The sequence below is a fragment of the Notamacropus eugenii genome, chromosome 2, assembly GCF_028372415.1.
Source record: "Notamacropus eugenii isolate mMacEug1 chromosome 2, mMacEug1.pri_v2, whole genome shotgun sequence".
NCBI lineage: Eukaryota > Metazoa > Chordata > Mammalia > Diprotodontia > Macropodidae > Notamacropus > Notamacropus eugenii.
Window position 1 is genome coordinate 11,680,775 of NC_092873.1, and position 24,730 is coordinate 11,705,504.

Consider the following 24,730-nt stretch of genomic DNA (forward strand, 5'->3'; position numbering starts at 1 on the left):
GGATTTGGCTTTCTGTTGTTTAAATAAATATTTTTGTTCTGCCTTCTATATGGAGAGTCTTTTATAATTGGCAATTGAGAACTACTTTGGCATAGTCATAGTCACCACCAGTGCTGTTAATATTGCCTTGCAGATGCAGAAAGATTTGTAGGAAGGTACACACTTTTTGTTAATGAGGCACTGGTTCTCAAGGGATGTGATGCCCTCTGGCTCTAAAAAGTGTAGAAAGACTCTGAGGTGTAGTTTTATTTTGGGGCTCACTGATGTTGGGAAGCCACTAAGGTTTCCCACCCCCACCCTCTATCTCCACTTCGAAAACCAAGATTTTGGTGCTTCCCTCTCTGGAAACTATAGTCAGACAGTTGAATCTGTCAGTTGAATTGTGATGTATGTATTGATTATGGTCAGGCAGAGGAAACCATGTCTATTGATCTTTGATTTCTCTGTATTTTCTTTGAAGTTCAGTGTGCTGACTCCTCTGAACTAGGTGAACGGCATATGTATTTGGTTAAAGGAAGTGAATGATATATGTACTTGGTTAAAGGAATGATACATGTGTTTGATTAAAGTGATTGTCAACTCCTCAAAAGTTGCCTCTCCTTTTATGGATGCAGATCTAAAAATCTGTGATAGCAGGCCCCTCCATGTATGTTGGGGTGCTTAGTGATACAGTCAACAAGGGTCAAAGCAGTCTGATCCAAAAAACAGGAGTGGATACCAGAGGGGAGCAAAAATCAGAATCTTACAGTATGTTGTTTCCAAGAAACACACTTGAAGCAAAGAGACACACACAGAGTAAAGGTGAGGGGAATCAGTTATATTTCAGCTGAAATAAAGAAAATAAGGATAGAAATCTTGATCTCAGACAAAGAAAAAGCAAAAAAAATAGACCTAATTAAAAGGAATGAGAAAAGAAACTACACCTGCCATAGACAATGGAGCACTATAAATAGTAAACATATATGAACCAAATGGTATAGCATCAAAAGTCTTAAAGGAGAATTTAAGTGAGTTACAGGCATTATAAACTAAAATACATCATTTTGATTATATTAAAACACAAAGCTGTCCTGAAAACAAAATCAATCCACCCAAGACAAGAAGGAAAGCAGAAAGCCTGGAAACAAGCTTTACATCCAGTGTCTCTGATGAAGACCTTGTTTCTCAAATTTATAAGAACACAAACCAATACCCAATTGATGAATAGAAAAAGGATATGAATAACCAGTTTTCAGATGAGGAAATCAAAGCCATAGGCATATGAAGAAGTGCTCTAAAACACTTTTGATTAGAAAAATGCAAATTAAAACAAATCTGAGACACCACTTCACACCTACCAGAATGGCTAATATAACAAAAAAGGTAAATGATAAATGTTGGAGAGGATATCAGAAAATTGGGACACTAATGCACTTTTGGTGGAATTATAAACTAATCCAAGCACTCCGGAGAGCAATTTGGAACTATGCTCAAAGGGCAAACAAACTCTGTATACCGTTTGATCTATAGGATTATAGGAGTCAAATAACTACTTCATTGTGATTGATGAAGATGAACTTGAGATCTGGTTTCTCAGGGCTTCGCTTTATTTTTCAGTCTCTCCTTGGTATTTCTGTCTGACCTCAGAAGGATCACATAGCACTTAGGAGCAAAGATGCAAATGAGAATCCCAGCACTGCAGGTCAAGATGGAAAAGACTTCCACAGCCACCATGGCCTTGCCCTTGGTGCTCTGAGATGTGGGCAAAAAGGCTATCCAGACACTGAAGAACACAAGCATGCTGAAGGTAAGGAACTTGGCTTAATTGAAAGTATCTGGCAGATTCCTGGCCAGAAAAGCCATGGTGAAGCTCCCCAAGGCCAGCAAGGCCATGTAGCCCAGGACACAGTAGAAGGTAAGAATGGAGCCCTCATTACACTGGATGACAACGAAGGCAGGCTCAGAGTATATGTCCATCTCCAGGAATGGGGGATAGGTCCCAAGCCATATGCCACAGAGACACATTTGGATTAGAGTACAGATGGAAATGAGGGAATAAGATGCTGTGGAGCCCATCCACCTCCTGAGCCTGCTCCCTGGCCTTGTGGCCTTGAAGGCCAGAACCACAGTGATGGTTTTAGCTAAAACGGAGGCAATGGCCACTATAAACACAATGGCAAATGTGATTTGTCGCAGGAGACAAGTGGTGGTGTTAGGACGGCCAAGGAAGAGCAGGGAACAGAGGAAGCAGAGGCTGAGGGAGACAAGAAGAGTGTAGCTGAGGCTGCAGTTATTGGCTCTGACTATGGGGGTGTCTCTGTTCTTCACAAAGACTCCAAGGACCAGAACAGTGAGCAAGGAGAAGCCAAGAGCAGCACTAGCCAAAGTCATTCCGAGAGGATCTTCACAGGCCAGGAAGGTCATAGTCTTTGGGAGGCATTGATCTCTCTCCCTGCTTGGGTATTCATCTTCAGGGCACTGCAGACACTGTTTTGCATCTGCATACAACAATAACAAAGAGGAATCTAACCATAGCTTACATAGATCACAGTTTTCTACCCCTAATAAAGCACAGTTTTAGTAATTATACATTGATCTCAGCCTCTTTTTGTACTCCTCCTAAGTCACAAGGACAAGATTTTAACAGACTGAAGAAGAGAAACACATATTTCAGTATCTTCATATCTTTAAATATGGATAAATAAGATAGTGGTAATATCAATTGCCTATCATATGTTTACAAAAAAAATTTAAATTATTATCCATTTGAATATTAAAACAACTAAAATGAAGTCCTAAAGTGTCACATTATGGATAATCTTATATTTTCAGAATAGAAATGACACAATGAAACCCTTAATTCTCTTTTCTTTAATGCATGAAGGCCATGAATTTAAAAAGAATTAAATGGAAAAATTTTTTTAATGTGTTTATTTTAAGGTAAGAACATAACTAAAAATCTGGGTTTTTATAGTATATGATTCTGTTTGTTCAAATCAAATACTTTTAATTAAAATAATTTTCACAACAATTGTGATTTTAAAAAGATAATTAATGTATTTGATTTCAGTTTTCAACAATCACTTCCATAAGTTTCAAATTTTCTCCCCCTTCCTCCTCTGTCCCTCCCTGAGATGGTATGCAATCACACATGAGTTCTACGCTTACATTCTTATTAGACACATTTTCACATTTTTCATATTGCATGGAAGAATTAAAACTAATGAGAGAAACCATGACAAAAACCAAACCAAACCAAAACACAAGAGAAAGTAATCTGCTTCCTGCTGCATTTTGATTCCACAGTTCTTTCTATGAATGTGAATGGCATTTTGCTTCAAGAGTCCTTTGGGAATGTTTTTGGTGCTTTCATTGCTATGAAGGGCTAATTCCATTGCTGTGAAGGGCTGAAACCATCCTTGCACACTGTGGCTGTTACTATGTATAATATTCTCCTGGTTCTGCTCATTCTGCTCAGCATCAGTTTATATAAGTCCTCCCAGGTTTTGTTTTTTAAGTTCTCTTGTCAATCTTTTCTTCTAGCAAAATAGCATTGCATTACATTTATATACCACAACTTTTTCAGCCCTTCCACAATTGATGGGCATCCCCTTAATCTCCAGTTTTTGGCAACCACAAAAAGATATGCTGTAAGTATTTTTGCACATGTGGAACATTTTCCCATTTTTATTATCTCTTTGGGATATAGCCCTAAAGTTGATATTGCTGGGTCAAAGGGTATGCACATTTTTATAGTCCTTTGGGCATAGTTCCAAATTGCTCACTAGAATGGTTGGATTAGCTCAAAGCTCCACAAATAATGAATTAGTGTTCCAACTTTCCAACATCTTCTTCAACATTTATCATTTTCCTGATTGTCATGTTATGTAATCTGATAGATGCAAGGTGGTACCTCAAAGCTATTTTGATGTGTAGCTCTCTATTCAGAGCATTTTTTCATAAAAATATACGTAATTTGAATTTCTTCCTCTGAAAACTACCTGTTCATATCCTTTGACCATTTATAAATTGGGAAATGACTCATATTCTTGTAAATTTGACTTGATTCTCTATAAATTTTAGAAATCAGTCATTTATAAATTATAAATTTATTTTATTATTTATTATAAATACTAGCTGTAAAAATTATCTGTTTTCTTCTTCCCTTCTAATCTTTGTTGTATTGACTTTGTTTATGCAAAACCTTTTCCATTTAATGAAATCAAAATTATCCATTTTGCATTTAGTAATTTTTTCTGTCTCATGTTTGGTCATAAATTCCTCCATTTCTCCATAAGAGATAAACTATTCCTTGCTTCCCTAACTGGTTTAAAGTATCAGACTTTGTACATAAACTGTGCTCCCATGTTGACTCTATTTTGGTAAACAGTGTCAGACATTGGCCTACACCCAGTTTTGATCATAAAATTTTCTAGTTTTCCCAGCAGTTTTTGTCAAATAGTGAGTACTTATCCCAGAAGCTAGGGGCTTGAGTTTATCAAACAGAATATTGCTATAATGATTGACTACTGTGTCATGTGTACCTAACCTATTGTGATCTACCCCTCTATTTCTTAACGAATGCCAAGTAGTTTTGATGATTGCTATTATATGTTACAATTTAAGATTAGGTATGAGTAAGCCATATTCCCTAGCATTTATTTTCACTAGTTCCCTTGATATTCTGGACCTTTTGTTCTTTCAGATGAATTTCGATACTATTTTTCCTAGCTCTAGAAAATACTTTTTTGGTAATTTTATATGACACTGAATAAATAAATTAATTTGGGTAGAATTGTCATTTTTATTATATTAGGTTTATCTACCCATGAGCAAGTGATATTTTTATCATACTATATTTAACATATTACATTTAAATCATTTAGATCTGACTTTATTTGTGTGAAAAGTGTTTTATAATATCATTCAAATGCTTCCTGGATGTATATTGGCAGGTAGACACTCAAATATTTTATGACTACAGTAAATTTAAATGAAATTTCTCTTTCTGTCTCTAGGTGTTGGGACTTTTAAAAAATAATATATAGGAATGCTGACAATTTATTTTACCTTATGGTTTATTTTATATCCTGTAACTTTCTTAAAGTTTTTTATTAATTCAAGTAATTTTCTTCTTGATTCTCTAGGATTCTCTAAATATATCATATCATCTGCAAAGAACAATAACTTAATTTCTTCTTTGTCTTTTCTAATTCCTTTAATTTATTCTTCTTCTCTTATTGCTAATCCTAAGTATATCCCTGTTTCACCGATAGTCTTATTGGAAATGTATGTACTTTCCCCCCATTACATATAATGCTAGCTGATGATTTTAAAGAGGTGCTATTTATTATTTCAAGGCAGACTCCATTTATTCCTGTACTCGCCAGTGTTTTCAGTAAGAATGGGTGCTGTATTTTATCAAAAGCTTTTCCTATATCTATACAGATAATCATATGATTTCTCTTATATTTGTTGTTGATATGATCCATAATGCCAATAGTTTTCCTAATATTGAACAAGCCCTGCACTCCTGGCATAAATTTTACCTGATCAAAATGTATTATTTTCATGATAAGTTGCTGTAATCTTTTTGCTATTATTTATTTTAAAATTTTGAATCCCTATTCATTGGTAAACTGGTCTATAATTTTCTTGCTTTGTCTTGGCTTTTCCTGATTTAGGGATTACTATCATGTTTGTATCACAAAAATAAATTGGTAGGATTCCTTTACTAAATTTACCAAATACTGTATGTAGTATTGAAATTAATTGTTCTTTAAGTGTTTCATGGAATTTTCTTGTAAATTCATCTGGCCCAGAAGATACTAGGGAGTTCATTGATGGCTTGTTCAAGGTTTTTTGTTTTGTTTTGTTTTTTTCTTAGATGGGGTAATTTAAGTATTTTGTTTCCTCTTCTCTTAATCTGGGCAATTTACATTTTTGTAATTATTCATCCATTTCACTAAGATTGTCAAATTTATGTACATACAGTTGGGCAAAATGATTTCTAACTATCTTTTAATTTATATCTACATTGGTATTGAATTCCCCCTTATTGTTTCTGATAATGATAATTTGGTTTACTTTCTTTTTTAAATCAAATTGACCAAAGGTTTATTAATTTAATTTTTTTCATAAAACCAGCTCTTAGTTTTATTTATTAGTTCAGTAGTTTCCTTAATTTCAATTGTGTTAATCTCTTCTTTGGTTTTCTGTATCTCTAATTTGGTATTTAATTGAGCATTTTCAATGTGTTCTTTTTCTACCTTTTTCAGTTCTTTGATGTCCTCTCTTTCTATTTTATTCTTGTAAACATTCAGAGATATACTTCCCCTAAGAACCATATTCACAACCTCCCATAAATTCTTGTATATTTTCTCATTATTGTCTTTCTCTTGAATGAATTATTACTTGTTTCTATGATTTGGTATAGTTTTGCAGTCTACTTCTTATTGTAACTCCCTTAGGTTCTCCTTTAAGAATTTGGATGCTAGGGGGGCAGAGCCAAGGTGGCAGAGTAGAAGGATGACCTGTTGAAGCTCTTCTGCAACAGTCCATAAAATACCTGTAAAAATGACTAAACAAATTCTAGAGCAGCAGAAGCTACAAAACAACAGAGTAAAAGAGATTTCCAGCCCAAGGCAGCCTGGAAGGCTGACAGGAAAGGTGTATCACATGGGACTGGGAGCAAAAAGCAGCCCAGCCTTGGCTGCCACGCTGCAGGAACAGGACTGGAGCAGACAGAATCCTGGGTAGCAACTGTAGTGCACAGATCCCTCAAATCACAAATGCCAAAGATGGTTTCAAAGGTCAGTGAGAAAGCTTTCTCACCTAGGGGAGAAGGAAGCAGGGTTCTTCCCCCAGCCCTGGCCCCATGTGGCAGCAGCAGCAGTATCCATTTTGGGAGCCCTCAGCCTAAACTCCATGGGGTAATTGAGCTGGTGATCTGCATCTGATACCTAAGTGGTTGCCCTGGGGTGAGGAGGAGGGCAGGCTTGCTGGAGCCGGCAGAGACTTAGAGAGGATCCTGGGCAGAAAAGCTTGTGGCAGCTCCCAGACCAGAGTGCAGGCCAGGAGAGGAATAAACTCTGCTCCCTTGATTGTGCTACCTTGGAGGAACTGAGAACTTACAGGTAGTCAGAGTATACCCTCCTCTTCACAGAGGACTCATAAGTCAAATAACTGGTTGGGAAAATGAAAAAAAAATGATAGAAGGTTCATTTCTTGGTGAAAAGGTATTTTCTCTCATCCTTTTGGAAAAGAAAGAACAATGCATACCATCAAAGGAAGACATAAGAGTCAAGACTTCTACATCCAAATCCTCCAAAATAAATATGCAATGGTCTCAAGCCATGGACGAGCTCAAAAAGGATTTTGAAAGTCAGGTAAAAGAGGTGAAGGAAAAATTAGGAAGAGAAAAGAGAGTGATGCAAGAAAAACATGAAAAACAAGTCAACAGCTTGCTAAAGAAGACCCAAAAAAATGCTAAAGGAAATAGCACCTTTAAAAATAGACTAAACTCAAATGGCAAAAGATACCCAAAAAGTCAATGAGGAGAAGAATACTTCAAAAAGCAGAATGGGCCAAATGGAAAAGGAGATTCAAAAGTTCACTGAAGAACTGAGTTCTTTAAAAATTAGAATGGAGCTGATGGAAGCTAATGACTTTATGAGAAACCAAGAAGTCACAAAACAAAACCAAAGGAAAAAAATAGCAGGTATCTTAGATTTTTCCCCTCCCTCTCCCCATTACCCGCTACCTGCCCTCTCCCTCCCTGAGACAGCATACAGTTTTATATAGGTTCTATACATACATTCTTATTAAATACATTTTCACCTTAGTCATATTGCATGGAGTGCAATGAATGGGAGAAATCATAAAACAAAACAGCACATAATACGAAAGCAAATGTTCTGCTTCATTCCGTGATCTAATTCCACAGTTCTTTCCCTGGATAGGCAAGGCATTTTGTCTTAAGAGATCACTGGAAATTGTTGAAGTTCCAGCATTACAATGAAGTACTAAGTCTACCAGAAAAATTCCTCCCACACTGTTGTTGTTGCTGTGTACAACTTTCTGGTTCTGGTCCTTTCACTCAGCATCAGTTTTTAAGGCCTCTCTGAAGTCTTCTTGTTCATCATTTCTTATCACAAACTAGTATTCCGTTACATTCATATACCACAATTTATTCAGCCATTCCCCAATTGATGGGCATCCCCTTGATTTCTAGTTTTTGGCTCCCACAAAGGAAGCTGCTATAAATATTTCTGTACAGGTGGAACCCTTTCCGATTTTTATGATCTCTTAGGAATACAGTCCTAGAAGTGATGTTGCATGTTTCAAGAGAGGCATGAAATGGCAAACGGGAAAAAAAAAACTTGTTCCTCAATATGGGCAAACTGTTTACATACCTATAAGGGAAAATGTTACTTGTTAATCTTGAGAATTGTATATTTATTATGAAATATAAAAGGGATATACATAGATAGAGGGAGTGGTCATAAAGAAATGATGTCATGATCAAAAAGTGATTTAAGGGTGAGAAGGGATTATAACAGGAGATATGAAAAGGAGGAGGCAGAAAATGGTAAATTACATCACAGGAAGAGGCACAAATTTATATTATGGTAGAGGGAAAGAGAGGAGGGAGATGACCATTGTTTGAGAGGTACTCTCATCTGATTTGGTTCAAGGAGCGAAAAACAAACTTAATTGAGTACATGAATATAACTAGGTCTATAGGGAGTAGGAAGAGAAGTGGGAAAGAAAGGAAAGGGGAGGCTAAAAAGGAGGGAAGAAGTAGTGAGGGTAAATGAGAGTAAAAGGGAGGGGGGCTGAAAGAAGGAAGGGAAGACTGTGGGAGGTGGTGGTCAAAAATTAAAACTCTGTTGTGGAGGGGAAGGGAGAAGGGAGAACTAAAAGTGCAAATGGTGGGAAAGTAAATGAAGGGAAAGAAACAGATAGCAATCATAACTGTGAATGTGAATGGAACCAACTCTCCCATACAATGGAGATGGATAGCAGAATGGATTAAAAACCATAATTCAACAATGTATTGTTTACAAGAAACACATTTGAAATGGGGGGATACACACAGAGTAAAGGTAAAAGATTGGAACAGAATATATTGTGCTTCATCTGACATAAGAAAGCAGATATAGCAATCCTAACCTCAGACAAAAAAATAGCAGAAATACATCTAACCAAAAGAGATAAGGAAGAAAAACTATATCCTGCTAAAAGGCACCATAAGCAACAAAGTAGTATCATTACTAAACATATATATTCCAAGTGGTATAGCATCCAAATTGTTACAGGTGAAGTTAAGGGAGTTACAGGAAGAAACAGACAGCAAAACTATCCTAGTGGGGGACCTCAACCTCCCCCTCTCTGAACTTGATAAATATAACTTCAAAATAACAAAGGAAGAAGTTAAGCAGGTGAATAGAACTCTGGATAAGTTAGATATGATAGATCTCTGCAGAAAACTGACCTGGGATAGAAAGGCTTATACATTTTCCTCAGTGGTTCATGGCACATATACAAAAATTAACTGTGTACTGGGGCAGAAAAACCTTACAATCCAGTGCAGAAAGGGAGAGATAGTCAATGCATCCTTCTCAGATCATAAAGCAATAAAAATTATATGTAAAAAAGGTTATGGAAAGATAAACCAAAAATTAATTGGAAACTAAATAATCTAATCCTAAAGAATGAGTGAGTTAAACAACAAATTATAGAAACAATCAATAACTCCATTCAAGAGAATGACAATAATGAGGCAATCCACCAAATCTTATGGGATACTGCAACAGAAGTTCTTAGGGAAAGTTTATATCTTTGAATACCTACATGAATAAAATAGAGAAAGAGGAGATAAATGAATTGGGCATGCAGCTGAAAAAGCTCAAAAAAGAACAAATTGAAAATCCCCAAGAAAATGCTAAATTAGAAATACTGAAAACCAAAAGAGAGATTAATAAAATTGAAATTAAGAAAACTATTGAAGTAATAAACAAAACTAAGCTTTGGTTTTATGAAAAAAATAATAAAATTGATAAACTTTTGGTCAATTTGATTTAGAAAAAGAAAGAAGAAAACCAAATCACCAATATCAAAAATGAAAATGGTGAACTCACCTCAATGCAGAGGAAATTAAAACAATAATTAGAAATTACTTTTTCCAACTGTATGCCCAAAAATTCAACAATCAAAATGAGGTGAATGATTGTTTTTTAAAAAAATAAATTGCCCAGAATAACAGAAAAGGAAGTTGAATACTTAAGCAACTCCATCTCAGAAAAGAAACTGAAGAAGCCATCAATGAAACCCTTAGGAAAAAATCTCCAGGGCCATACGGATTTAAAAGTGATTGCCATCAAATACTTAAATAACAGTTGATTCCAATACTATATAGACAATTTGGGAAAATTGGAGAAGAAGGGGTCCTCCCAGATTCTTTTTATGACACAAATATGGTTTTGATACCTAAACCAGGAAGATCCAAAACAGAGAAAGAAAATTATAGCCCAAATTCTCTAATGAATATAGATGCAAAAATTTTAAATAAGATTTTATCAAAAAGAATACAGCAATTTATCATGGAAATACTACATTATGATTAGTTATGATTTATACCAGGAACGCAAGGCTGGTTCAATATTAGCAAAACTGTTAGCATTATTGATAATATCAACAACAATATTAACAGAAATCACATGATTATCTCAGTAGATGCAGAAAAAGCTTTTGACAAAATACAACACTCATTCCTACTGAAAACACTGGAAAGCATAGAAATAAATGTAACTTTCCATAAAATAATAAGCAGTATCTACCTAAAACCTTCAGCAAGCATTATATATCATGGAGATAAGCTAGATGCATGCCCAGTAAGATCAGGGGTGAGAAAAGGATGTCCATTATCACCACTATTTTTCAATATGGTAGTAGAAATGCTAGGTGTAGCAATAAGAGAAGGAAAAGAAATTGAAACACTGAGAATAGGCAAAAAATAAACTAAACTATCACTCTTTGCAGATGATATAATGATGTACTTAGAGAATCCCAGAGATTCCAGTAAAATACTACTTGCAATAATAAACAACTTTGGCAAAGTTTCAGGTTACAAAATAAACCCACATAAATCTTCTGCATTTCTATGTATTACTAACAAAACTCAACAGCAAGAGATAGAAAGATAAATCCCATTTAAAGCTAGGGTAGACACCATAAAATATTGGGAAGTTTACCTGCCAAAACAAATCCAGCAACTATATGAAGACGAATACAAAACACTTTTCTCACAAACAAAGTCAGATCTAAGTAAGTGGGAAAACATCAGTTGCTCATGGGTAGGCCAAGCCAACATAATAAAAATGACAATTCTACCTAAATTAATTTACTTATTCAGTGTCATACCAATCAAAGTATCAAATAATTACTTTCCAGAGGCAGAAAAAATATCAAAATTCTTCTGGAAGAACAAAAGATCTGGAATATCAAGGGAACTAATCGAAAGACATGCTAGGGATGGTGAACTAGTTCTACCAGATCTCAAATTTTATTACAACACAGCAATTATCAAAACCACTTGGCACTAAGAAACAAAAGGGTAGACCAGTGGAATATGTTAGGTACTTGAAACACAGTAGTCCTTGAATACAGCAATCTAATGTTCGATAAACCTAAGGACCCCAGTTTCTGGGACAAAATTTAATTATTTTAAAAATAAAAAGAAATTTGCAAAAAGATCTTTTTTAAAGTCCTGTAAAAAAAATAAAACAAATGCTTATTCTGAAAATACCAGAAAATGTAGAGGGATGTTTTATATCAAAGGAATACATCTTTATAAAGAAAATACTTTATGCAAAGACATAAAATAGTACCTTTTCCAACATGTATTGGACTAAAGTTAGGATGGCCAATCTCCTTATTAATTTGTAAAATATCTCAAAAGGCATTAGGAGAATAAAGTAGGGAAATTAAAACACAACGACAGAAAAAAAGAGGTAAAACTATGCCTATTTTGAATGACATGATGGTTTACTTAAAAAATCCTAAGGAATCAGTAGAGATACTAATGTGGAAAGTTGATAGAATCATGAAGTGAACTACATAATAAACCTTTTAATACTCTACATATTTATGTAATGAAAGAGATTATAAGAGAAAAGAAAATCTCATTCCAAATAACTTTAAAAGTGCATAAAATATCAAAATATTTATGGGATCATTCAGAATTCCTACTTTGATTCACTTATAAAAACATCCTTAAAGAAATAAAGAAAAATTAAAATACCTGAAGAAATGACCTACGCTTCTGGCTTGACTATAATAATATAACAAAATTGGAAATAAAAATTCAGGGATTCCAAGAGGTAAAAGTAAGGAGTGACTGCATTACAGGAATGGGGGAGACCTAGCAAATGAAGACAGGACACTATATCCACTGAAAAATTAACTGAAAAAGTCCACAAAGCTAAAGCTTTTAACAAATCCATTTACTAAGCAATGCATGGGAATTTCATAAAAAATCAAGGAAACGCATCATCACCTTTGAAACAAGACTTCAAATGCAAAAGACTGGGAGTAGGGTGGGGTGGAGGTATACAAGTTTTTGTGGGTCAAGCTTGGTTGAGTCAGGACATTAACTTCTAAGAAAACAGACTTCACAAACAAACCCTAGACCACTCTGCTTAATCTTTTACAAAGGAATATTTTTATGAAGACTGCCTCCAATGGCCAGAGGCCCACTTTCAGTTCAAATCCATCTTTATTTAGGTAATGCTTAGATTTTTTTTAAAATTTTATTTATTTATTAATTTAATTTATTTATTTATATTTACTTAATTTTTAACATTCATTGTCACAAAATTTTGGGTTCCAAATTTTCTCCCCTTTTGTCCCCTCCCCCCACCCCAAAACACCAAGCATTCTAATTTCCCCTATCACCAATCTGCTCTCTCTTCTATCATCCCTCTATGCCCTTGTCTCCATCTTCTCTTTTATCCTGTAGGGCCAAATAACTTTCTATACCCCATTACCTGTATTTCTTATTTCCTAGTGGCAAGAACCGTACTCGACAGTTGTTCCTAAAATTTTGAGTTCCAACTTCTCTTCCTCTCTCCCTCCCCACCCCTTCCCTTTGGAAAACAAGCAATTCAATATAGGCCAAATCTGTGTAGTTTTGCAAATGACTTCCATAATAGTTGTGTTGTATAAGACTAACTATATTTCCCTCCATCCTATCCGGTCCCCCATTACTTCTGTTCTCTCTTTTGATCTTGTCCCTCCCCATGAGTGATGACCTCAAATTGTTCCCTCCTCCCCATGCCCTCCCTTCCATCATCCCCCCCACCCTGCTTATCCCCTTATCCTCCACTTTCCTGTATTGTAAGATAGGTTTTCATACCAAAATGAGTGTGCATTTTATTCCTTCCTTTATTGGAATGTGATGAGAGTAAACTTCATGTTTTTCTCTCACCTCCCCTCTTTATCCCTCCACTAATAAGTCTTTTGCTTGCCTCTTTTATGAGAGATAATTTGCCCCATTCCACTTCTCCCTTTCTCCTCCCAATATATTTCTCTCTCACTGTTTGATTTCATTTTTTAAAGATATGATCCCATCCTCTTCAATTCACTCTGTGCACTCTGTCTCTATGTGTGTGTGTGTGTGTGTGTGCGTGTGCATGTGTGTGTGTGTAAACCCACCCAGTACCCAGATATTGAATAGTTTCAAGAGTTACAAATATTGTCTTTCCATGTAGGAATGTAAACTGTTCAACTTTAGTAAGTCCCTTATGACTTCTCTTTGCTGTTTACCTTTTCATGGTTCTCTTCATTCTTGTGTTGGAAAATCAAATTTTCTTTTCAGCTCTGGTCTTTTCATCAAGAATGCTTGAAAGTCCTCTATTTCATTGAAAGACAAATTTTTCCTCTGAAGTATTATACTCAGTTTTGCTGGGTAGGTGATTCTTGGTTTTAGTCCTAGTTCCTTTGACTTCTGGAATATCCTATTCCATGCCCTTCGATCCCTTAATGTAGAAGCTGCTAGATCTTGTGTTATCCTGATTGTATTTCCACAATACTTGAATTGTTTCTTTCTAGCTGCTTGCAATATTTTCTCCTTGACCAGGGAACTCTGGAATTTGGCCACAATATTCCTAAGAGTTTCTCTTTTTGGATCTCTTTCATGCAGTGTTCTGTGGATTCCCTGAATATATATTTTGCCCTCTGGTTCTAGAATCTCAGGGCAGTTTTCCTTGATAATTTCTTGAAAGATGATGTCTAGGCTCTTCTTTTGATCATGGCTTTCAGGTAATCCCATAATTTTTAAATTGTCTCTCCTGGATCTATTTTCCAGGTCAGTTGTTTTTCCAATGAGATGTTTCACATTATCTTCCATTTTTTCATTCTTTTGGTTTTGTTTTGTGATTTCTTGGTTTCTCATAAACTCATTGGCCTCCATCTGTGCCATTCCAATTTTGAAAGAACTATTTTCTTCAGAGAGCTTTTGAACCTCCTTTTCCATTTGGCTAATTCTGCTTTTGAAAGCATTCTTCTCCTCACTGGCTTTTTGAACCTTTTTTGCCAATTGAGTTAGCCTATTTTTCAAGGTGTTATTTTCTTCAGCATTTTTTTGGGTCTCCTTTAGCAGGGTGTTTACTTGTTTTTGAGGCTTTACTTGCATGTTTCTCATTTCTCTTCCCAGTTTTTCCTCCACATCCCTAACTTGATTTTCAAAATCCTTTTTGAGCTCTTCCATGGCCTGAGCCCTTTGAGTGGGCTGGGATACAGAAGCCTTGGCTTCTGTGTCTTTCCCTGATGATAAGCATTGTTCTTCCTCATCAGAAAGGAAGGGAGGAAATACCTGTTCACCAAGAAAATCACCTTCTTTAGTCTTATTTTTTTTCCCTTTTCTGGGCATTTTCCCAGCCAGTGACTTGACTTCTGAATATTCTCTTCACACCCACCATGCCTCCAGATCCTTCCAGCCAGTGGTTGGGGTCTGAGATTCAAATGCTGCTTCCCAGCCTCAGTGCTTTGGCGGGGGCTGGGTTGCTATTTAGTGTGAGATCAAGTTCAGCTGTTCAGGTGGGGGCAGGGCTGCCTCACTGGGCTCAATTCCCTCAGGGGGTTTATGCAGAGACCTTCAACAATGGATCCAGGCTCCTGCCTGCTTGGGGAGCCCTGGTCTGCTCCCGCCTCCACTGCTGCCTCCCTAGGGGGCCTGAGTTATGGGGGCACCCCACTCCCCTCTCGACCCGCCGAAGAGACCCTCTCACTGACCCTTGTCACCTGTGGGTGGAGGGACTCGCGCAGCTGCTGAAGATTCCATCCCTGAAGCCTGCTCAGATTCTTTCCTCTCAGCGCCACATAGCCAAGGCAGGGCTGGGCTCGGCTCTGGGTCCAGGGCATGAAGGAACTTTTGTGAGAGGTTTTCAGGCTCTCTGGAACAGAAATCTCATCCGCTCCATTGTTCTGTGGCTTCTGCTGCTCCAGAATTTGTTGGGAGTTCTTTTTTACAGATATTTTATAGGCTGTGGGTTCGAAGCTAGTGTATGTGTGTCTTTCTACTCCGCCATCTTGGCTCTGCCCTAATGCTTAGATTTTAACAAAACAGGAAGATGATAAATGTTAGAGAAGATATGGGAGAGTTGGAACACTAATTCATTGTTGGTGAAGCTGTGAGCTGATTCAACCATTCTGGAGAGCAATTTGGAACTATGTCCAAAGGGCTACAAAAATTTGCATACTATTTGCCCCAGCAATATTGTTTCTAGGACTGTATCCAAAAGAGATCACAGAAGTGGGAAAAGGTCTTACATGTGCAAAAATATTTATAGAGGCTCTCTTTGTGGTGGACAAGAACTGGAAATTAAGAGAATGCCCATTAATTGGGGAATGGCTGAACAAGTTGTGGTAAATAAATGCAATGGAATGCTATTGTATTTCTTATGAAATGATGAACAGGAGGACTTCAGAGAGGCCTGGAAGGACTTACACGAACTGATGCTGAGTGAAATGAGCAGAACGGTAACAGACACAGTGTGCAAGGACTGTTTCTGATAGATTTAGCCCTTCTCAGCAATGCAAGGACCTAAAACACCCCCAAAGTACTCGAGGCAAAATGCCATCTGATCCACAGAAAGAACTATCGAATCAGAATGCAGAATGAAGCAGTCTGTTTTCTCTTGTGTTGTGTTTCATTTGGGTTCGGTTTTTCTCATGATTATTCCCATTCATTCTAATCCTTCTACACAACATGTCTACTGTGAAAATATGTTTAATAAGAATGTATGTGTAGAGTCTATATAATATTGCATTCCGTCTCAGGAAGGGAGGGAGGAATAAGGGGGAGAAAAATTAAGACTTATGGAAGTGATTGTTGGAAACTGAAAACAAATAAATATTCTTTTTTTAAAGTGGGCAGAATACTACCATCAACTCTGTTGTGGTTGTGATAAAGATCAACTTCAAAGTATAAATGAATATTCAGCAAACCAATGAAAACACATCTGTAAAAAGTTTTAAAAAGTTTAGATCTGATTTCTCTTAGCTTAGGAGAATTTTAAGATCAAAATTCATAATCAGCTTTCCCATGGAAGTGCAGAAGTTTACAATTATGGGATAATGGTTGAAAGAGATTACAGATTGTAGTAGTAGTAAAACACTGGTGGGTTCTCCTTGGATAGATTTTTGGTATCTGAACAAGAAGTTGTTCCTGATAGGTTACAAAAATGGCCAAAAGTGCAACAAATAAAAGAGATTGAGTAAGGACAGCATTATTTTGAATCAGAAAACATTGTTTTGGTAAATAAAATTCACTTCAGTTTAAGATTAAAAATATGTCTATTACGTGGACGTAGAAGGACTATTAATCTTTAGGAACCCACCTGTCTGATTGGAAATCTGTACTTCAGGGCACGGGGTACAATCATAACAGCAGGTGGGCTGACTTTCAAGGACAGTCTTCTTAAATCCAGGACCACAGCTCAAACTGCACGTGGAAATTGGAGTCTATGTTTCCACCACAGAAAGAGAGAAAATGTCAGTATAAGAATAACTGCTGAAGCTTCTGGTTCCAGGAGCCAAGATGGGGAGTGATCAGTAATTGCTATACCCCTCCCCTTGTTGACCTTGACAGGCCAGAGAATATCTCTCCAGGAAAACCCTTGAATAGTGGGAGCAGCAGAAGGGTAAACAGCTAAGGAGGGTCCCTCTTTCTGTGGCTGAAGGGAACCAGTGCAGGATCAGAGCTGTCCTAGACAGCCCCAGCTCAACAAATCAGGAGAAGATCCTGAGCCCCAGGGCGTGAAGCCAGCAACCGCCAACAATAGGACCCTAGGTATGCCTCAGCACTCCAGGGGAAGTGGGAAGACACTAGTGCAGATGGGATCACCAACTACTGAGTTGGCCTATGCTCTAGCTCAGCAGAGGAGACCGACTGTGGCCACACCACCTTTCCCCACACTTAAAGAGCTACCTCCAGGGTAACTGCAAGAAAACCCCCAAAAACCTCACCTGGCGTCTGCTTTCCAACACCAGACAGTTCAGCACCAGGTAAGCTGAAACACTGTAGCTTCTAGCTGAAAGAACCAGAGGCCACAACACACAAAGCCTCAAGTATTAGGCAAAAGAACTGTGGGACAGAGCCTCCTGCACCCCAGATGCAAAGATCTACTTTAAAAGCCAGGAAAAGGGGGATTATCATGACTAAGAAACAAAGCACAAAAGAAAAGACCAAGAATCTTTCTATGGGGACAAGGACCAAAACATAAATACCAAAGAGGTCAGGTCAGCATTGAGATTGTAGCCCCATCTTAAACTTCAGAAGGGAATATGAACTGGTCTGAAGCACAAAGAGCCCTCTTAGAAGAGATCAGGAAGGATTTTAAAAGCCAAATTACAGAAATAGAAGAAAAAATTGGCACACAAACAAAAACTGACCCTGTGATAGGCCATAAAAACCTCACAATCTAGTACACAAAGGCAGAAATATTCAAGGCATCATTCTCAGATCATAACACAATAAATGTTATATATAATCAACAGCCATGGAAATGCAAACCAAAAACTAATTGGAAATTAAACAATCTAATCCTAAAGAATCCTAAAGAAGTAATCAACAACTTCATTCAAGGGAATGGCAATTATGAGACAACCTACCAAATCTTTTGGGATCCTGCAAAAGCAGTTCCTAAGGAAAGTTTTATATCTTAGAAATGCCTACATGAATAAGATAAAGAGATCAACGAATTAGGCATGCAACTGTAAAACCCTGAAAAAGAACAAATTGAATATCCCCAAGTAAATACCAAATTAGAAATACTGAAAACCAAAGAACAGAATAATAAAACTGAATATAAATTGAAATATAAATACATATATTATATAAATTGAAATTGAAATAAAGAAAAGTATTGAACTAATGAATAAAACTAAGAGTTAGTTTTATGAAAAATCAATAAATCAATAAACTTCTGGTCAATTTGATTAGAAAAAAGAAAGAAGTAAACCAAATTACCAATATCAAAAATGAAAAGGGTGAACTCCCCTCCAATGAGGAGGAGATTAAAACGATAATTAAAAATTACTTTGCCCAACTGTATGTCCATAAATTGGACTATATAAATGAGATGGATGATTATTTTAGAAAATATAAATTGCCCAGATTAACAGAAGAGGAAGTGTAGTACTTAAGTAATCCCATATCAGGAAAGGAAATTGAACAATCCGTCAATGTAGTCCCTAGGCAATAATCTCCAGGGCCATATGGATTTAAAAGTGAATTGTACCAAACATTTAAAGAACAGTTAATTCCAATATTATACAGACTATTTGAAAAAATTGCAGAAGAAGGAGTCCTCCCAAATTTTTATGATGCAAATATGGTTTTGGTACCTAACCAGGAAGAGCCAAAACAAAGAAAGAAAATTATAGACCAATTTCCTTAGTGAACACAGATGCAAAAATTTTAAATAAGATATTAGCAATAAGAATACAGCAATTTATCATGAGACTAAAACATTATGATAAGGTAGCATTTACACCAGAAATGTAGGGTAATTTCAATATTAGAAAAATTATTAGCATTATTGATCATATCAATGACAATATAAACAGACATCACATGATTATCTCAATAGATGAAGAAAAACTTTTGACAAAATACAACACCTATTCCTAATGAAAACACTGGAAAGCATAAGAATAAATGGAACTTTCCATAAAATAATAAGCAGTATCTACCTAAAACCATCAGCAATTATATGCTTTTATATGATTATTATATGCTAATTATATGATTATATCATCCCCATTACATGTAATGGGAACAATCTAGATGCATTTCCAATAAGAAGAGGGGTGAAACAAGGATGTCTATTATCTATTAGAAATGCTAGCTGTGGCAATAAGAGAGGGAAAAGAAATTGGAACATTGAGAATAGGCAAAGAAGAAACTAAGTTATCACTCTTTGCAGATGATATGATGATATACTTAGAACGTCTCAGAGAACCAAGTCATGGAGCTGAAGGCAAGGACAGGAGTTTGTTAAGGTTGGAGAAATGATTCACGCTTATGTCTCAGGCTTTACCATCCATACCAAATAGTCTCTGAGTGTGGGGTTTCCAAAAGAAGTCACTCTTTCTTATCTTCAAATTCTTCATCTTGGGCTCCTTTGGAAACTGCACTCTTTTTCTCCTATTCCATAGAAAACGCCAGACAATTTAAGAATAATAAAGCCAGTAAAGAATTATGTATTACCAACATTGAACTTACATTGAAACTATTTCATCCTCCTTTCAACGAATCAGGAATTTCTTCCAAATATCTTTGATGTCTCACATCCCATTTCTTTTTTTTAGCTAGATAATTTATTTTCAGTTTTCTGAATTTGCTTCCAGAAGATTTTAAGTTTCAAATTTCCTTCTCATCTCTCCCCTCCCCCAACCCCAAGACAGCATGCATTCTGATGACCATTTCCCCCAATCTGCCCTCCCTTCTGTCATACCACTCCCTTCTCTTATCCCCTTCCCCTATATTTTCTTGTAAGGCAAGATAGATTTCTATACCCAACTGCCTGTATATCTTATTTCTCAGTTGCAAGCAAAAATAACAACATTCATTTTTAAACTTTGAGTTCCAATTTCTCTCCCTTCCTCCCTGTCCACCCACCCCCATTGAGAAGGCAAGCTATTCTATATTGGTTATACATGTGTAGTCACAGAAAACACTTACGTAAGTCATATTTTGAAAGACTATATCTTGCTCCATCCAATCCTGCCTCCCATTTATTCTATTCTCTCTTTTGACCCTGTCTCTCCTCAAAAGTGTTTACTTCTAATTGCCTCCTCCTCCCATTTGTCCTTCATTGTACCATCCCCATATTCTCACTTATCCTCTTCCCCCATTCTACATTCTTTTATGATAGGATAGATTTCTATAAGAAATTGAGTGTGCATGTTATTCCCTTCTTAAGCCAAATCCAATAAGAGAAAGGGTCACTCTTTCCATCTCACTTCCTCCCTATTCGCCTCCATTGAAAAAGCTTTTACTTGCATCTTTTATGTGAGAGATAATTTATCCCATTCTATTTCTCCCATTCTCCATCCAACATTTCCTTCCCTTAATTTTATTTTTTAGATATCATCCCTTCTTATTCAATTTACCCTTGGCCCTCTCTCTCTGTGTGTGTGTGTGTGTGTGTGTGTGTGTATAATCTCTCCAACTACCCTAAAACTGAGAAAAGTCTCAAGAGTTACAAATATTATCTTCTCATGTAGGAGTGTAAACATTTCAAATTTAGTAAATCCCTTATAATTTCTCTTTCCTCTTTACCTTTTCATGCTTCTCTTTATTCTTCTGTTTGAAAGCATAATTTCCTAATCAACTCTGGTCTTTTCATCAAAAATGTTTGAAAGTCCTCTATTTCATTGAATGACCATTTTCCCCCTGAAGTATTACACTCAGTTTTGCTAGTAGGTGATTCTTGGTTGCAATCCTAGCTCCTCTGCCATCTGTAATATCATATTCTAAGCCCTTCAGTCCATTATAGTAGAAGCTGCTAGATCTTGTGTTACCCTAATTGAGTTAACAAATACTCAAATTGTTTCTTTTTGTCTGCTTGCATTATTTTCTCCTTGACCTCGCTTTGGAATTTGGCTAAGATATTCTGAGGAGTTTTCTTTGGGGGATCTCTTTCAGGAGGGGGTCAGTGAATTACTTCAATGTCTGTTTTACCCCCTGCTTCTAAAATATCAGAGCAGTTTTCCTTGATATTTTCTTGAAAGATGATTTCTAGCCTTTTTTTGTCGTGGCTTTCATGTAGTTCAATAATTTTAAAATTGTCTCCCCTGTATCTGTCTTCCAAGTCAGTTGCTTTCCCAATGAGATATTTCACATACTCTGCTATTTTTCACTTCTTTGGTTTTGTTTTATAACTTCTTGATTTTTCATAAAGTCATTAGCTTCCATCTGCTCCATTCTAATTTTTAAGGAATTATATTTTTGGGGGTGGAGCCAAGATGGTGGAGTAGAAAGACTCACATACACATAGCTCCGAACCCACAACCCACAGAACGACTACAGGGGAGTAACTCATGGCGAATTCTGCACCCAGAGGCCACGGAATATTGGAGCAAGGGAGATTTCTGTTCCGGAGAGACCTGCAAACCTCTCGCGGGGGGTCCTTCACGCCGCGGACTGGGCGCTGAGACTGGGAGCTGAGTGCAGCCCTGCTGCGTCCGCTGCACTGGGAGGAAAAGATCCGAGCGGGCTTCAGGGACGGGATCTCCAGCAGCCATGCGGGTCCCTCCACCCACAGAGGGACCTGCAAACCTCTTGCAAAAGGTCCGTCACCCTGCAGACGCGGAGCCCAGCCCAGACCAGACCTGCTGCGGCCACAGCACCAAGAGAAACAGACCCGAGCAGGCTTCAGGGACGGGATCTCCAGTGGCCGCACAAGTCCCTCTGCCCACAGGTGACGGGGGTCGGTGAGAGAGTCTCTTTGGTGGGTCGAGAGGGGAGTGGGGTGCCCCCATGATTCGGGCCCCCCCCGGGAGATAGAAGCTGAGAGGCGGCTGCAGGCAGGGGCTCCCCAAGCGGGCGGGAGCCTGGATCCATTGTGGAAGGTCTGTGCATAACCCCCCCCCCCCCCCCGAGGGAACTGAGCCTGAGAGGCGGCCATGCCCCGACCTGACCACCTGAACTTAATCTCACACTGAATAGCAGCCCTGCCCCCGCCAAAAGCCCTAAGGCTGGAAGCAGCATTTGAATCTCAGTCCCCAAATGCTGGCTGGGAGGATCCGGAGGCGAGGTGGGTGTGAGGAGAATATTCAGAGGTCAAGTCACTGGCTGGGAAAATGTCCAGAAAAGGGAAAAGAAATAAGACTATTGAAGGCTACTTTCTTGGAGAACAGGCATTTCCTCCCTTCCTTTCTGATGAGGAAGAACAATGCTTACCATCAGGCAAAGACACAGAAATCAAGGCTTCTGTGTTCCAGCCCACCCAATGGGTCAGGCCATGGAAGAGCTCAAAAAGAATTTTGAAAATCAAGTTAGAGAGGTGGAGGAAAAACTGGGAAGAGAAATGAGAGAGATGAAAGAAAAGCATGAAAAGCAGATCAGCTCCCTGCTAAAGGAGACCCAAAAAAATGTTGAAGAAATTAACACCTTGAAAACTAGCCTAACTCAATTGGCAAAAGAGGTTCAAAAAGCCAATGAGGAGAAGAATGCTTTCAAAAGCAGAATTAGCCAAATGGAAAAGGAGATTCAAAAGCTCACTGAAGAAAATAGTTCTTTCAAAATTAGAATGGCACAGATGCAGGCTAAGGACTTTGTGAGAAAGCATGATATCACAATACAAAACCAAAAGAATGGAAAAATGGAAGGTAATGTGAAATATCTCATTGGAAAAACAACTGACCTGGAAAATATATTCAGGAGAGACAATTTAAAAATCGTGGGACTACCTGAAAGCCATGATCAAGAGAAGAGCCTAGACATCATCTTTCAAGAAATTATCAAGAAAAACTGCCCTGAGATTCTAGAACCAGAGGGCAAAATATATATTCAGGGAATCCACAGAACACTGCATGAAAGAGATCCAAAAAGAGAAACTCTTAGGAATATTGTGGCCAAATTCCAGAGTTCCCAGGTCAAGGAGAAAATATTGCAAGCAGCTAGAAAGAAACAATTCAAGTATTGTGGAAATACAATCAGGATAACACAAGATCTAGCAGCCTCTACATTAAGGGATCGAAGGGCATGGAATAGGATATTCCAGAAGTCAAAGGAACTAGGACTAAAACCAAGAATCACCTACCCAGCAAAACTGACTATAATACTTCAGGGGAAAAAATGGTCTTTCAATGAAATAGAGGACTTTCAAGCATTCTTGATGAAAAGACCAGAGCTGAAAAGAAAATTTCACTTTCAAACACAAGAATGAAGAGAACCATGAAAAAGTGAACAGCAAAGAGAAGTCATAAGGGACTTACTAAAGTTGAACTGTTTACATTCCTACATGGAAAGACAATATTTGTAACTCTTGAAACATTTCAGTATCTGGGTTCTGGGTGGGAGTACACACACACACACACATGCACACACGCACACATACATAGAGACAGAGTGCACAGAGTGAATTGAAGAGGATGGGATCATATCTTAAAAAAAAAATGAAATCAAGCAGTGAGAGAGAACTATATTGGGAGGAGAAAGGGAGAAATGGAATGGGGCAAATTATCTCTCATAAAAGAGGCAAGCAAAAGACTCATTGGTGGAGGGATAAAGAGGAGAGGTGAGAGAAAAACATGAGGTCTACTCTCATCACATTCCACTAAAGGAAAGAATAAAATGCACACTCATTTTGTTAGGAAAACCTATCTCACAATACAGGAAAGTGGGGGATAAGGGGACAAGCAGGGTGGGGGGGATGATGGAAGGGAGGGCATGGGGAGGAGAATGCAATTCGAGGTCGACACTCATGGGGAGGGATAGGATCAAAAGAGAATAGAAGTAATGGGGGACAAGATAGGATGGAGGGAAATATAGTTAGTCCTATACAACACAACTATTATGGAAGTCATTTGCAAAACTACACAGATTTGGCCTATATTGAATTGCTTGCCTTCCAAAGGGAAGGGGTGGAGAGGGAGGGAGGTAAAGAAGTTGGAACTCAAAGTGTTAGGATCAACTGTAATGTTCCTACCACTAGGAAATAAGAAATACAGGTAAAGAGGTATAGAAAGCTATCTGGCCCTACAGGACAAAAGAGAAGATGGAGACAAGGGCAGAGAGGGATGATAGAAGAGAGAGCAGATTGGTCACAGGGGCAATTAGAATGCTTGGTGTTTGGGGGGGAGGGGATAAAAGGGGAGATAATTTGTAACCCAAAATTTTGTGAAAATGAATGTTAAAAGTTAAATTAAAAAAAAAAGGAATTATATTTTTTATTGAGCTTTTGGACCTCCTTTTCCATCTGGCCAGTTCTACTTTCTAATGCATTCTTCTCCTCATTGCCTTTTTGCATCTCTTTTGCCTTTTGTATTTGTCTATTTTTAAGGTGTTATTTTCTTCCACATTTTTAGGGTCCCCTTGAGTAATCAGTTGACTCTTTCTCCATGATTTTCTTGTAACGCTTTCATTTATCTTCCCAATTTTTCCTCTCCTTCTCTTACTTGATTTTCAAAATCCTTTTTGAGTTCTTTTGTAGCCTGAGACAAACTGATATTTTTCTTG

At 37.5% G+C, this 24,730-nt stretch overlaps 2 protein-coding genes across 2 annotated transcripts in view; both read right to left on the reverse strand.

Moving 5' to 3' along the window:
* Nucleotides 1–1,572: 1,572 nt before the first annotated feature.
* LOC140522509 (vomeronasal type-2 receptor 26-like) overlaps nt 1,573–24,730 on the reverse strand; it is a 132,028-nt gene continuing 108,870 nt past the window's right edge. Inside the window, 2 exon segments of the mRNA XM_072637928.1 lie at nt 1,573–2,477; nt 16,881–17,004. Of these exon segments, the coding sequence (XP_072494029.1) occupies nt 1,573–2,477; nt 16,881–17,004 (1,029 nt within the window).
* The window catches only part of LOC140530369 (vomeronasal type-2 receptor 26-like), a 41,332-nt gene continuing 36,229 nt past the window's right edge, over nt 19,628–24,730 (reverse strand). Inside the window, 1 exon segment of the mRNA XM_072649937.1 lies at nt 19,628–19,690. Within this exon segment, the coding sequence (XP_072506038.1) occupies nt 19,628–19,690 (63 nt within the window).